At 38.2% G+C, this 15,789-nt stretch overlaps 2 protein-coding genes across 2 annotated transcripts in view; both read right to left on the bottom strand.

Annotated features, from left to right (window-relative positions):
* LOC107693072 (proteasome subunit alpha type-3-like) overlaps nucleotides 1–4,116 on the bottom strand; it is a 4,332-nt gene extending 216 nt beyond the window's left edge. The window contains exons 1-6 of the mRNA XM_016492317.1: nucleotides 3,972–4,116; nucleotides 3,380–3,462; nucleotides 1,623–1,746; nucleotides 701–802; nucleotides 372–445; nucleotides 182–254 (exon numbers count right to left, since the gene is read on the bottom strand). Coding sequence (XP_016347803.1) covers nucleotides 182–254; nucleotides 372–445; nucleotides 701–802; nucleotides 1,623–1,746; nucleotides 3,380–3,462; nucleotides 3,972–3,992 — 477 coding nt within the window. The 5' untranslated portion in view covers nucleotides 3,993–4,116. The remainder of the gene's footprint in view (nucleotides 1–181; nucleotides 255–371; nucleotides 446–700; nucleotides 803–1,622; nucleotides 1,747–3,379; nucleotides 3,463–3,971) is intronic.
* Nucleotides 4,117–7,164: 3,048 nt separating this feature from the next.
* Nucleotides 7,165–15,789, bottom strand: part of LOC107693168 (ADP-dependent glucokinase-like) — a 17,278-nt gene continuing 8,653 nt past the window's right edge. The window contains exons 3-6 of the mRNA XM_016492454.1: nucleotides 9,872–10,062; nucleotides 9,643–9,739; nucleotides 9,405–9,541; nucleotides 7,165–8,047 (exon numbers count right to left, since the gene is read on the bottom strand). Of these exons, the coding sequence (XP_016347940.1) occupies nucleotides 7,377–8,047; nucleotides 9,405–9,541; nucleotides 9,643–9,739; nucleotides 9,872–10,062 (1,096 nt within the window). The 3' untranslated portion in view covers nucleotides 7,165–7,376. The remainder of the gene's footprint in view (nucleotides 8,048–9,404; nucleotides 9,542–9,642; nucleotides 9,740–9,871; nucleotides 10,063–15,789) is intronic.

Here is a 15,789-nt window from a genome sequence, read left to right as displayed (position 1 = left end):
TAGTAAAGAAATTCATACATTCAAACTTACATTTGTCTACAAAACTAGTTAGTCATTTAAGCAGAAACCTTTAAATCAAAAGATTTTCAAAATAATGAGAAATACATTTAGTAAAGTGTGTATAGTAAGTAATAAAGTGCTGATTAACAGAGATACTAGTTTATGCAAAGAGAGCTCTTACGTATGAAATCCCAGAAGGGTCAACCATGTAGAGCTGTGGACCATCATCTTCATCATAAGATCCCAGGATGAAACTGAAGGGTTAAATAAAAAGTTAAAAACATATACAAACTTATAAGAAATGAAACTTGCATTATGCAATTATAAATGCAAATGAAAATGCATTACTGAAACAAATGCAAAAGACCTACCTGCATCCAAAAGGCCTCACAGCGCTGTATAATGTGTAAGCATGGACATACATGGCCACTCTGTCTGCAAGATGCTGTTTGGAAAATATGAAAAGTATATCAATGACCAGCACCTCTTTTCAGATTTCTTCATGCATTGTCTACCTGTTTGATTTAAAAATGTCCATTCTTTGTTTCGTGTATATACACAAATAATATAAGACTTAATTTAACACAGCACACGAGTCATATAGACTTGGTCATTTTAGAGTGAAGAAATGACTGATGGTGAGTAAATGGCGTTAGAATGTTCATTTTTGTCCGATCTATTGCTTTAGTCAATCTCTTACCTTCAGTGGGATGTCATGGCCATAGTTGGAGCGGAAGTTTGAAGCCTCTTCTCTGGACACTTCTGAGAGCGATCGTGCATCTGCTAGAAGACCAGCCACAGCCTAGAAGACATACAGACAGAGATTCATATATGTAGAGATTTACACTTCCAAACAAAAGTTTTTTAATAAATTAATACTTTTATTCAGTAAGGACACATTAAATTGATCAAAAGTGACAGTAAGTAAAGATATTTTTTAATGTTACAAAATATATATCTATTTTAAATAAATGCTAGTTTTCTGTTCATCAAAGAATCCTGAAAATAATGTAATGTATAGTATATGTATAATAATAAGATTCTTGAGCACCAAATCAGCATGTACAATCATTTCTGAATAATGATGTGACGCTGAATTTTCAGCAGCCCTTACTCCAGTCTTCAGCTTAACCATTGCAGTAATAAATTACATTTTGAAATGCATTACAAAGAAAACAGTTATTTTAAATTCTAATGATATTTCTTTGTGTATATATATATATATATATATATATATATACACACACATTTATTTATTACCAACCACAAACTTAATAGCAGGTTATATTTTTAGTTTGTTAGACAAAAAAATTCAATGTCAACAAACAATTCAATTACAAACAAAGGTATGTGAACATGGATTAAGCTTTTTGACTATTATAATTTAAAGTGTCATTGCACTAAATCTAAATAATCACATGGATGTAATTGATTTTAAAGTAAAATAATGGAACCTAGCACCTATAATGTGACACTGCAATCTAATTTACTGCCATCAGAGTAATGTCAGTGAAACCTCAAATATTTGGTATTTGACAGAACTTGACAAAAATAAGTTACTAATGATAAATTACTGGACATGTTTTGAGCACTTGTTTAAACAGCATTCTCAATGTTCTTACCATTCCAACATGCCGATCAATATTGAAGATGCGTTTATTGGAGCCTTCCTCATACAACTTGGACAGAACCAACTTCTCTACACCAAACACGACTCCATCTTTGCAGCGGATGCCAATTGCTGTGCTGATGAACGGCAAAAAACAATTATTATTAACTTAATATTAGGGGTGCTCCGATTGATCGGCTACCGACCACTATCGGCCGATATCGTCTCTGTCCGGCGCAGGTGAAATAAGTGTAATGCTGAAGGTGAGGTACAGTTCATATTTCTTCATTAAATAACTTAGAAAGTAGCTAATTTGAAAACTTTCTGGGAGACATAATTTCACAAACAGCGTGAGTGAATCACCGCACGCACTCTCTTTCTCTCAAAATGTGCAAATGGCTTCAAATTAAATCGCGTCTGCAATATAAGCGAGCTGCACAGTTGACACAGGAATTGTCACTTGCACAATCGAGGCAGTGTCGCATCGTCACTAAAGTTTATAAATTGCATTTCTTTTGAATTTTTGCCAGTTTAAACCATTCAGCGCTTGGTCGCTCTCCTGGAGACCATGGATAATATGTTGTGTTTGTAGTAAACAGCCACGGATCAGTTGCAGATTCCTGCCTGAAAGCACAGTAAGCACCTGCTGCTTCTGCACCTCTTACATACCGCACATGGACTGCATATACACTGCAAACGGAGTATGTGTGAACCTGGTGTAAAAGGCCGCCTCACACACAGCTCACAAAATCAGGCTTGTGCTGTGTGTAAGCAACAACTGCACAATTGTAAAAACAAAAATGCACTGCATGATCAAACATTTAGGTGAGATAAATATATTTTTCTTAAAAAAATTTCTAAAAAATGCCCCCCTCCACCCCTCAAATTAAAAAAGTCCCCTCACAAGAGTCACCTAAGAAGGGAATTCATTTTCAAAAATGAAATTCGGGCCCTGAATAAAGGTCTAAAATTCCTGATTGGAGTCTTACTATAAATAATTTTACATGATAAAAAGAAGGCTTTAAAAAGATCGGTATCGGCAGATACTGCTTCCTGTGATCGGTCTCAAAAGTCCTGATCGGAGAACCCCTACTTAAAGGTACAATATGTAATTTTCACCGTTAGGGGCGCGTATTCAAAATAAACAAAGAGGCAAAGGCGTAGTAGCGAAACGAGGTGCTGAACGAGCGTGACACACGGCTCGAAAGCAGCGGAGCGTTTATTATGCCACAGTCGACCGCTTCCGCTCCTTCCGGTCGTTCTTATGTGGGGGAAAAAAAGCAGCGCTGTTTTATCATACTAGATACATTTGAAAGTTCTGTTATTATGCTATTCTGTGCAGTCGTCACCGGTCTATTAAAACTCACAACATATTAAAGCATCTTTGGTGTTTCCATGTTTTCTAGAGATTTACTGCTGATCACAGAACCGTGCTTCACTGAAAGATACGCATGACAATCGCAGCTTCTGTCGAATCGCGATCTCGATTCCATTTCGATTTATCGTGCAGCCCTAGCAAGTACACAAGTCAGCAAAATATATAACACTGTTCTAGTGGTTTTTGGATATTTTAATAAAACAAATCTTACATATTGTGCCTTTAATTTGTACTTGTACTTTCATCAGACATCAAATACGAAACATTCAAAAATATATTGTTATTTGTTGGTGTTATTAAAATAAAGGTAAAGCCTTTCTCAGCGCAACACATCAAAATGTACATGTTTCTGGTTTCAATTATTTCAAGTGTAGTAGTATTTAATTAATTACCTGCTATTTTCTACAGCCTTCATGGCATATTCGACCTGAAATACCCTTCCATCAGGTGAGAAGGTGGAGGCGGATAAATCATACTGGAGAGGGAGAAGGGAAATACTGTCAACAATTATTACTAGTGTTCATTTAATAAAAATAAACTATTCAAAGAGTTTGCAATAATAATAAACAGAGTTGGGCATCAATGACGAGGCTGAATAAACTCAAGTGCAAAGCAGCTTTCTTACTGCACAACACATTTAACGTTACTTTCACTTTACCTCCACGGAGACTTTTCATTTGAACTGCTATCATTCATTGTTAACGAGCAGTGACTCAGCAGGGGCCAAGTAGTGCAAAAAATACACAATTAACCCATGTAAATGAAAATAACGTACACTACTTATATATGAAAACTCTTTATTAACTTTAATTAGGTTGGAACAGGGAAAAAAAAAACTAATGCAGATCCTGCACACTAGCAGTAACGTTAGCTTGTTAGCTTCAGAATGACACAGACATACACGCATTGCTTATTTAATCGCTCTTTCTGGATCAGATCTCATTCAAACACTATGATACATTTTGTATTATTAAATCCACTCACCCCGGTCCCAATGGAGCTCATTGTAATTGACTATGATTAACTATAATCGTAAGTAAGTGCTCAGCATTAACAGCAGCAGACTCTACAGCGCCTCGGCTCGCCCTCTGCCACCTGCGATCAACGAGCTCTGTGATTGGACACTATATCGACCAATCAGATTCTTTTGAGCGGCAAGCGGCTAGTCTTTCACAATAAAAGTTGGATACTAAAAAATAAAAGTTCGCGTCTTTACAGTATTTTTACATTTGAAGATTTTAACTACAGCGTTATTTAATTATGTAATTTCAAAATAAATATACTATGAAAAAAGTATTAAATCAACACAATAACAGAGTGTACAAAATAAAGTCCTTTTTATATAAATATATATTAATGTAAGTACATACATTTAGCAATTTCAGACAGGCCTACTTTGTGCATCTTTTTTTACACATACACACGATCAATTCATATAGATTTTAATATTTTAATTAGTGCTGTCAAACAATTAATCGCGATTAATCGCATCCAAAATAAACGTTTTTGTTTACATAATATATGTGTGTACTGTGTATATTTATTATGTATATATAAAGACACACACATACAGAATATACATTTTTAAAATATTTACATTTGTGTATATATTTTATATTCATGTCATATATAAATATATAAACGTAACATATTTTTCTTAAATACATGCATGTGTATTTATATATGCATAATAAATATACACAGTAGACATACATATATTATGTAAACAAAACTTTTATTTTGGATGCGATTAATCGCGATTAATCGTTTGACAGCACTAATTTTAATCTATCTATCTATCTATCTATCTATCTTAAAATGTTTCAGGTCCAAAGGAAAAAGATTTTCAGATTTTCACAGGGACACTTTTTGACCCCCATTGTATTTCTAAATATTTTGAAATATTTTCCTAAACAGTAAGAAACATTCATGAACCAAACCAAAAGTGTTGATTTGACCTCAACTTTTCCCAAATATTCTAACTGAAATGACCAAAAGTCAATAAAACAATCACAAATACACAATAGTGTACCATAAATGGAATGTAATATTTTATTACATACAAATCCAAAGTCATTCAAAAATGAGTCTTTTCCCTTCAGAACAGCGGTTGCTGACAGACCACACATGGCCAAGACAAAAGAAGGAAAGAGATAAAGGCATTTCATAACAACTCATTTCCAGCTTAGGCAGCACAACATTCAATACTCTTACCACCATCCTGTAATAAACCATTCCAATGCTACAATTACTTCATACATGCATAAACCCTTATTAAAAAAAGATTCTTCAAATCGACTGGACCTTCAGTTGGTCAGTATGCTACAGGCTCAGATCTCATCCAGAATCACACCAGCTCCTCTCTGTCACAGCTAAATTGGTTCGAACTCAAGTGTTGTGGATCTTAGACATCCAGGCTACTGTAATCCCTGAGACATATTTCATATATCAGCTGGCAAGCGTCTCAAAGCACTCACTCTGATATCTCTCATAGGGTGGGACATCTTTAACATCCATCTCCTGTCCGACATCGGGTTACACTAGCATAGACAAGTACCCATCACATAAATAAATGCAGGTATACAATATAATCATGATGGACATCAGTTAAGCTGGGTATATTTTTATAGGCACTAGGAGGTGGGTAATAATTTGCACTCAGGGTGACTAATGGAAGATGTGACTGCAAGGAAGTCAGGGCTCAGATTTTCTTAGATGTTTCTGAATCTGTTAAAAGAGACACCCACAACTATGATTACGACAGATTTGATATTTCTGAGAGGTAAAAATCACCGTTGCTGAAGTTCTTCAAATCCTCCTCCTGAAAATACATACACGCAGGACGTTTTTGTAAGTGGTTTTGGCTTCCTGTTGCATCCATGCCAAGAATAGTTCCTCATTCGAACTCAAACATAACTAAAGTACTAAGGCGAATCTCATGAAAGCATGGCCAGGTCAAAAAAAAAAAGAAGAAGAATAATAAAATAAAAACAAAAAAAAATAAACATGAAAATACATGAAAAACTAAAAATAAATAAACAATAAAATAAAATAATATTTGATTATTATAATGCTAATGGAACAGAAATAACACACCTCTCCTTTTATAGCATTATGTTTTGTTTTGTTTTTTTACTTGAGTTTTATTTGTAATTCCAATTATTTTCAGTTGAGATTACTATAATATATTTCTATCTTTTAATTTTGGGGTGAAATATGACTGGGACACATTCTCTCATGAGATACACCCACACAAGCTAAAATTACTATCCTTAAAACATTCCACTTCCCTAGAGTTAAAATCAAGTCATGTTCCCTTAATTAAAAGGTGTATGTGTTTGAATTCAGTCAAGGTGTTGTAAAATAAGCTTAAAGACATAAATAAGACGAAGAAAGAATTGTTTCCATGTTTGTGATAATGTGTAACTGCTCAATCCCTTGTCTTAAAGTGGAATATGATGCTGCTACGGAATGAGAACAAAGACGTGACTTCAGTGGGCGGAGCATAAAACAAGCAAGCAATAATATCCGACCAATGAGGATAAAGCAATGTTAGGTAAAATATGGACCCCATAACACTTCAGTCATGCTAAATTTATCTGCATTTCCATTTGACATTAACATAGTAGGCTACTGTGCATCTGCATTGATTGATTTCAGTCATAATATAATGAGCTCTGGGTGTTCAAAGATTCTTCTGTGTATTATTTCAAGATTACTGGCCCCTGTTGGATTAATGTGCGTGAAGTGAATGATTACGAAGACATTTTAAGACATAAAGGTTCTGGATAGGATTCAAGAAAAACAAACTGAAAACAAAAACATAGGACCTATAGGTGGGATAACTCGGTGAATCTCATTATGAAGTATCCAGATCATATTTTACACAAAAATCAAAATAAAATAGTGGCATTGACACATTATTTTCATGACAATTAGGCACATTTTCATGTATGTAATGCATCCATGACATTGCATTTTCATTATATTCTCATTACTATAATACAGTATTTTTTATTATATTAAAATAAAAAATACTGTAGTAAAATGAATTTTTAAATGCAATTTAAAAATCAGCACAAAGACAATGCAGAAATTAGAATTAGATTAAAAAATGTGCTTAATTGTGAAAAAAATAATATTTAAAAAATAATAAACTTATACATTTTAAAAAATGTATAAAAGCAAAATCTCCAATTTGTTTCTTGTGGTTTAAGGGCGAAATAAGATGTGGATATGTTGTTGACAGGTTTTGTGAGATTCACCCAACTTTATATTAGCTGGACCCAATGTTTGTATTGCACATGATCTGTCTCGATGTGTTTCCACAAAAAAATAAAAGAATGCAATAAAAGAAAAGAAAAAAAAAAGACAAAAGACGTCTCTTATTCAGATCTGCAGTACAAGCCCAGCGGCAGAGATGTTGTCTCCTCCTCCAGCAGTCTGGTATACCTCAGTGCACACCAGCACAGGAGCCACGCAAACCTCATAGCCGTCCTCATCCCAGCAGGAAACGGGTCGAGATTCCTGGAGTGGAATTCTCTGACTTCCTTCTTGCCTGCTAATGGAGAACGATTCGTCCATGATCAGCCGCGCTTTACTGAGATCTATGTCCGGCGAGCCGCAGACGTGCCGGTTGGCGGTCAGAGATGCTTTGGCTGTGGCTGACATGGTGTTCTTCCACTTGGAGCCACGTTTGACGATGATGGCCTGGAAAGCCAGTGTGTGGACGTGAAGGCGTGTGAGTGGCCGACCCGTCCCAGCCTCCCAGTGGCGCTGGTCTACCAGGCGGTAGAGTTCTCGCATCTGGTCCAGCACTGTAGCTACGCGTGGGTTGGGGTCGGAAAGCACGGTCAAGTTGCTGCCACGGAAAATGCTCAGGAGATTGGGCAGCTCTTGCTCGTTCATGCCTAACGAGTCGGAGTGAGGAAGAACAAACTCTAGGAGATCTGACATCAGACTCTCATCTATGAAGCTGGCCATCTCGAAATGGACAGCGGTCTGCGGGGACGCGGAGGACAACATCTTCGCCAGCTTTCCCAGCAGAGCCTCACGCTCTCCTAGAGGAAACAGAGTTATTATAGAATCTCCTAATTAATACAGCAGAAACCCTGATTTTAAAGGGTTAGTTCACCCAAAAATGAAAATTCGGTCATTACGTCACCTGCTGTCAGAGAGTGAATTTGCGTTCTCATTCAGATCGTCTGCTGGTTCTGTTTCCTTCAGATGTTTTATGTACTATAGTTTCACAAAGCTAATGTCAGACTATTCTGTTTTTGCTTCAAATTTCGAAATTATACAATCTAATTTAAATCAGAAACTGCTCATGCGACATGTATGCCGCATCTTTGTTTGGACTGTGATTAAAATGCAGTGACTGCCTCGAATTTTAAATGGAAAGAGCACAGACAAAGCCTTAGCTCAGATTTCTTTTATTTGTAATATTTAAGTTTTAACATTTCACTTTAGTTTTGTTATTTGACATATTTAAATTTGCAGCATTTTGTCTGAGAAATAATAAAATGACACTTTTTCATTTATAATTTGCCTTAAATCTCATTTTGTTAAAAAAATTGTGAGAAAATCGTATCGGAAAATCAGTATCGTGAATCGTATCGCATCTTGAGTTGAGTGAATCATTACATCCCTATAGTTAAATGGTTAATGGAACATTAAGAGTGAAGTACACTGAAAAGAAATGGCATAAAAACAACGTTCCCTCAGAAATCGCTATTTTTTGATTGCTACATTTTGAAGTAAAAGACTGAAATAGTACTTTCTTGTAAAATATACTCAAATAATCTTCATTTCATTTACAACTTAATAAAATATTTTTACACACTGAAAAGTCTTTACTTCGAAGCAAATCTCTCAATTAATTACAAAAAGAAATGGCATGCAAAACATTAAATTAAACGAAACTCTAAAGTAGAAATACTGAAATAGTATTCTCTTATAAAATGTACTCTAACAATCTTTGTTTTATTACTGTTTATATACAGCTTCATTTAGCTAAACACTTTAAGCATTTTCACCTTTAGGTCTAAATATCACTTAAAACAAATTTACAGCAAATATTAGTAAAACTAATTTCCCTCTAGGGCAGACAGAAAAGCAAAGCAAAGCAAACAAAATCACTGAGTGCTACGAGTTGTTACAGTCAGTCTACTTTCCCAGGGCAGCTGGGAAAACATGCTAATCTCACCATGTGACAGTACAGAGTTCAGTTTACCTCCAAACTGCCACTGATCCACACATGGGCTGACGTATATAATAATTAAAATACATATTGTTACAAAATTCATATTGTTATTTGAAAGTCAATTAAATACTGATTTGTTGAGCATTATGCAATAATGTTTGTAAATGTTATTAATGAAATTTAATTATTGCCCTTGTGTGTCTTCATTCACTTACCTTGTTTGAAAGGGAAGCTGTCCATCATCTGTAGTCCTCCTACAACAAGCAGATCTGGTTTGAAGCTGTTCAGCTTCTCCTGAAATTGCTCCATAGAGTCCAGATATGGATTATGGTCATCGCTATGGACAATATACCTAACAGCAATGCAAGAAAAAAAAACAAATTTCAAACACTCACAGAAAGTTTAGATTGAAAGTACAGTTAAGATGAAAAATCTGAAAGTAAATCAGCCTACCTGTTGGCCCTTCGGGAGGTGTACGGCCCCCATGTGGCACCTGTGGGATACTCCAGGATCAGATGGATGTCTGGCTCATCCACTGTGTTTCCAGCCACTGAGGAGAGATGAAATAATTCAATGCGATGATAAATATGGAAGTTAAGATTTTAAAGTGTTCTTGTTATATTTACAATGTTGACTAGAAAAGGCTTTTAGCATAACGCTGAAAGTAAGAGCATTACAGCACCTGTGATACGCTGTGAGAGGATATCTGTGAACTCGATGCTGAAACTGCCCCCTAAAAGCACATCACATCCTTCCAGTGCCATCCTGCTGGCCATGACAGGTGCATTTCCTCCTATTGACCACCGGTTTCCTGGTAAGTCTCGAGAAGCTTCTACCAGATCACTGAAGAGTGTGTCATTCATCACAAACCTCCTATGGAAAAGAAGAAAAACACTGTCAGCTGTATAACAAACACTGCAGGTGCCTGATGATGGGAGAGCTGTTAACACTCACTTATGGTAACTGTTTATGTTAAACTGTTGTTTTTAGCTCAGTATTATGCATGTACCATGCAATTTTTTTGCATTAGTAATAATACCTTTAAATGTTTCATCACTCATTCATTCAAAAAGTAATGTGATTTTCGTATTCAGTGTTTTCATATTAAGAAACATTAAAACAAGTGCTAAACAAAACTTTTATAAAACTTTATTTCACAATGTAATGAATAGTTGCTAACTGTAAAAAATTGGAAGAAATCTTAGGCTGATTTGGCTATTGCTACCGGAATGGTGAGTCCATTAAAACTCATTCAGTCATCAATCTCATGTTTCCATTTTATTTTCTCAACCAGTAGGAGTAGACATTTCCATGGTTACAAGTGCTGGCAATTGTTGCTTTATTGTCACCAACACAACAATTCCACACAGGCCATGTATGAGTAAAGAGACTGCTTCTCACACACACAAACACATTGAGACTAAGGCTTGATTAGTAAGAGACCACAGGTGTTCTTATCAGGACTCAGTCAACCAATCAGATCACAGCAGAATTTTCTACAGCCGCCCCCAAATATGTTAACATATTTGTATACAAGAAAATTTATACTACTGTGCTATCGCCATCATCAGTCAATTCAGGAAGAACAATTAGACGGCTGACAGGACGAATTAAATGCTTCCCTTCACTGAAAATTTCAGCAACTCTTATTTTCCCATCAGAACTCGAAAAGGTCTTGCTGACAGTCCCTACAGGCCAGCGTCCACGAGGAAGCTGGGGGTCCACAATCATGACCTTCGTAGAAGGCGCAATAGGATTGCCATCAAGTTTCCACTTTTGACGAATCTGAAGATTAGGAAGATAATCCTTGATGAAACTGGCCCAGAATCGATCAGCAAGAACTTGACTGTGTCTCCACTTTCTACGGGTAAGTAGCTTTGAATCTGCATACATCACTTGTGGAAGGGATGCATCTCGCCGCCCCATCAGTAGAATATTTGGAGTAATGGGATCCAGGTCTGAAATATTCGAAGACACATAGCCGAGAGGTTTTGAGTTGAACAACTCTTCAATTTCAACAAGCACTGTATACAGAACTTCCTCCGAGACCACTTGTGCTCCCAGAACTACTTGTAATGCTGTCTTAACAGACCGTATCTCTCGTTCCCAAGTACCTCCAAAATGGGGCGAGTATGGTGGATTGAAGGAGAATTTAATTTGTTGGAGGGCAAGCATCTCCTGAAATGAAGGACTAAGTTGAGAAAATGCCTTCCGAAGTTCTCCTTCTCCTCCCTTGAAATTAGTCCCTTGATCAGACAATATTTCATAGGGCCGACCTCTACGAGCTACAAATCTTCGAAAGGCCAGAAGAAAACTATCTGTATCCATACCAGAAAGTAGTTCCAAATGAATACACCGTGTTGTCTGGCATTTAAATATAATGCCCCATCTTTTCTCATGTTGGCGACCTACTTTGATGCTTAAAGGCCCAAAACAATCCATACCCGTCGACCAAAAGGGAGGCTTATACAATCGAAGCCTGGAAATTGGTAGATCAGCCATTCTGGGGACTGAAGGCATACCTTTCCACTTTTTACACTCAAGACATGACCTCTGAATTTTCTTTATTAACTGTTGCCCTCTCAGAACCCAGTATTTCCGACGAAGCTGGGTGAACACTCTTTGTGGTCCTGGATGACACAAAATTTAATCAAAGTCAGCAACCAAAAGTTTGGTAACATGATTCTTCGGGTCTAAGACAATTGGATAAATAGCTTCAGAATCCAAATCTTCACTTTGACGGAGTCGTCTACCCACTCTTATCAGCTCTGTCACTGGATCATACTCAGGTGCCAAGTGAACTAAACGGCTGTGTCGGGGAACTTCATTACCATCTTTAAGCAGTTTATATTCCTCAGGGAAATCCTCCATCTGGGCTTGACGCAGGAGATACAATTCTGCTTGTGTTTGATAAGGTTTGGTGTCATCTCCAGAATCCAAAGAGAGGGTTTCAACTGTCGCTGCAATCAACTCTGACCAGGTATTAAATTGAAGCAAATCAAAACTTGGAAAGTTTGCTGGTGTCTGATTAAGTCCAAAGAACAAAGGTTTTCTGAGTTCAGTACCGACCTCATCGGGACTTGATGCTGGAGATTTTGGCCATTGCTGAGAGTTCAAGTATAAAAAGGTACAGTAGGTCCTTGAAACCAAGAACTTGTAGCAGACAATTCAGAAAGCTTCTTGCCTCGAGTGATGCCATCTGCTGGATTGCTTACAGTGTCAACATATCTCCATTGATCCGGTCTAGTATATTCAAGAATCTCTGTAATGCGATTTGCCACAAAGATCTTGTACCGGCAGGATTCAGACTGGATCCAAGTCAACACAGTTGTAGAATCAGACCATAGTGTCACTGTTTCAATAGCCAAGGTGAGTTCCTGTTGCAACAAGTTGGCTAGCTGAGCCCCGGTAAGAGCGGCACACAATTCTAAACGAGGAATAGAAATTGTCTTCTTTGGTGCTACCCTTGAGCGAGCCATAACAAGAGAAACAGAAATCTCACCATCTCCATTAATCAGACGCATGTAGGCAACTGAACCATACGCCCTTTCTGATGCGTCCCCGAATATATGAAGCTCTCTGCTGACTGGATCTTCCCAGTTCTTTCTTCATACCATCGAGGTACTTGGATTTTAACCAGATCTGGTAACTCTCCTTCCCATGCAATCCAGGCGGCCTTGATTCCTTCTGGGATATCTGGATCATCCCATTCTCTAGTAGGCTTCGTCCATAACTGTTGCAGAAGAACTTTAGCACGTGTCGTGAATGGAATGATAAAACCCAGTGGATCATACTGATGAGCGAGTATTCGATATAGAACACGTAACGTTAGAACAGCATACTCCACTGGACGATGCTTATAGCTCAAGGTATCCTGCAAACAGTGCCAACTTAATCCAAGTGTACTCTCGCACGGATCTGTGCAGTCACGGCTCAACCATAGATCAGTGTCTACTGAACGCGCATCAGCTGGTAGATAATCTACCACAGAGATCTGATTGCTGGCCCATTGCCAAATCTCAAACCCACCTTCCACTAACAAAGAATGCAGGTTCATAAGCATCTCTTTTGCGTCTTGATTTTTGGAAAGCTTTGCAAGCAATTATCCACATAAAAGGAATGCAGAACAGAGGACTTGACATCTTGAAATCCGGCAGGAAGGTTTTTCACACAATTCTGGAGAGCATACGTAGCGCAACAAGGGCTACAAGTAGCACCAAATGGCAAAACCTGCCATTCATAAACATCAGCGGCGTCATTTCTTTTCATATTTCGCCATAAGAAACGTAACAGCGATGAATCAGAAGGCAAGAGGTGGATTTGATGGAACATAGACCAGATGTCTCCACTGATAGCAACTGGATGTTCTCTAAACCGTAGTAAGACTCCAATCATGGAAGGGCCCAGCACTGGTCCAGGTAACAAATATGCATTCAAACTCTCACCTTGATACTGATAGGAACAATTGAATACCACACGATGCTTGCCATTATGTTCCACAAGATGGTGGGGAATGTACCAGGCTTCCTCACCTAATCCAATCTCATTGGACTTCAGTTTCTTCACACATCCAGCCTCAATGAGTTTCTGAATCTCTTGCTCATAAATACCATTATGTTCCACAAGATGGTGGGGAATGTACCAGGCTTCCTCACCTAATCCAATCTCATTGGACTTCAGTTTCTTCACACATCCAGCCTCAATGAGTTTCTGAATCTCTTGCTCATAAATAACTGCACGATCTGGATCCTTAGCCAGTTGTCTCTCCAGTCGACGCAAAGCTGGCATTACTGCCTCGGGGGATGCTTTAAGAACTGGTGCATTATTAGCTCGGAGTAAAGGAGTCACATATCTCTTGATTCCATTAATTTCTTCACACTTTGTTTCCTGTTCCAAGCACTCGAGAGCCTCCTTATCTTGTTTAGAACGCAGGGCATGCTTCGGAGTCTGAGAGAAAGGAAGTACATCAACTTGCCATAGCTTCTCCACATCCTTATGCAACTGATCCATGGAGAGGGAAGCTTGGAAGAAACACTGTGTGGTCGAGTTAAGCTTCTTACCCAAAGAAGTTGGTTCCTGCAATGTCCACCCCAAACGAGTATGCAAAGCAGCTGGACTTCCAGGAGGACCGAAACGTACTCGCTCTTTGGAACAAAGAAGGTGAGGATGATCAGCTCCCACTAATAACACAGGTTTAACCTTCTGAAACTCTTCCAGAGGGATGCCTCTTAGATGTTGATAACGTCGCTGGAGGATCTGCACTGGGTAAGTCTGTTCAGGTAAATCAAGCCTTTGAGCAGTAAAGGCTTCGCATATTTTGTATTTACTCTGCTTATGGACGGCTGGCGAAATTGAAAAAGAAACAGTAGCACCTTCAATTTTCTCTGAGCCTTGTCGGATGGTTCGAATAACCAATGACTCTGCCGCCCCATGAAGACCTAAAAATTCTGCCGCGGAAGACATAAGCATGGTCCTTTCTGAACCGTCATCTAATATGGCATACGTTTCCAGAGTCTTTCCTTGGTGGCTCAGAACTACCTTCACAATTTTCAGATGAACAGAGTTAATGCCACTTGGTCTGCTCAAATAAAATACCCCAGAATCTGGCTTGTGTGCATTTACTTCATGCAATATTCCTAAGTGACGATTCTGACACACTGGACATTTTCTTTGCAGGTCGCAGTTGAATGATTTATGGGCCCAACCACATCTCCAACAACGGTTGTTGACAGCAATCCACTTCCGTTTAGCTATTGTATCAAAGTTCTGGAATTCAGGGCAACGACTAAGATGGTGATCAGTGCAGCTGCATTATGCACAAGATGGTTTACTGCCCTTATTCCTTTCCTGTGGTCTGATAATTTCACTGTTAGCAATTTCAGTTTTCCTTCTCTGAGTGGGTACATTCACTTCTGTACTTACCCCATGAAGGAAAGCAGCTGTTTGAAATTGGGACTTGGTATGCCTCCCTTCTCTTGTCTGGGACTTCACATCTCTAGATTGTTCAAACACTTGGATAGCTAGATTCTGACATTCTGATTCTTCTTCCAACCAAACAGAGAAATTTACCAAGTCATAAGGTTCATCTGGTCGAGTAGTTTTAGCATATCTTGCAAAACTGTCGACCTGCTGTGCTGGAAGCTTACCGAGCAATTGATGGACATGTGATGCACAAAATAACTCTTTTGCTCCTTCATGATCCCAGGACTGGAGCATGCCAACAAGAGCTTGAACTCGTACAGCAAATTGACCAAACCCAACAGGATCTCCTGAACGTACAGCTGGCAAGTTCTTAATAGCAGCAATCTCCCGAAGCACCAACTGATGGGGTTGACCATACCTTTTCTGGAGAGCCTTCAAAGCAGTAGTGTAAGGCTGGGAATGATGGGCATAAGCCAAGGCTAAATGTCGGGCTGCATCAAACTTCAAATACTTATATTGCTCAGTTTCCTCTAGGGGCATCAGATTCTTCAAAGCCATGTTCAGCATGGCAAACTCATGAGGATCATCACTCTTAAAATATGGAAATGAAAGTCTTTCAATAAGGGCTGACCTTGAGGGCTGTAAAGCGGGCATCATTGTTTGAGGCACAGTCGCTGC

The sequence above is a fragment of the Sinocyclocheilus anshuiensis genome, unplaced genomic scaffold (genome assembly GCF_001515605.1).
Source record: "Sinocyclocheilus anshuiensis isolate Anshui unplaced genomic scaffold, SAMN03320099.WGS_v1.1 scaffold222, whole genome shotgun sequence".
NCBI classification, from domain to species: Eukaryota; Metazoa; Chordata; class Actinopteri; order Cypriniformes; family Cyprinidae; genus Sinocyclocheilus; species Sinocyclocheilus anshuiensis.
This window is presented reverse-complemented; position numbering and strand designations above follow the sequence as displayed.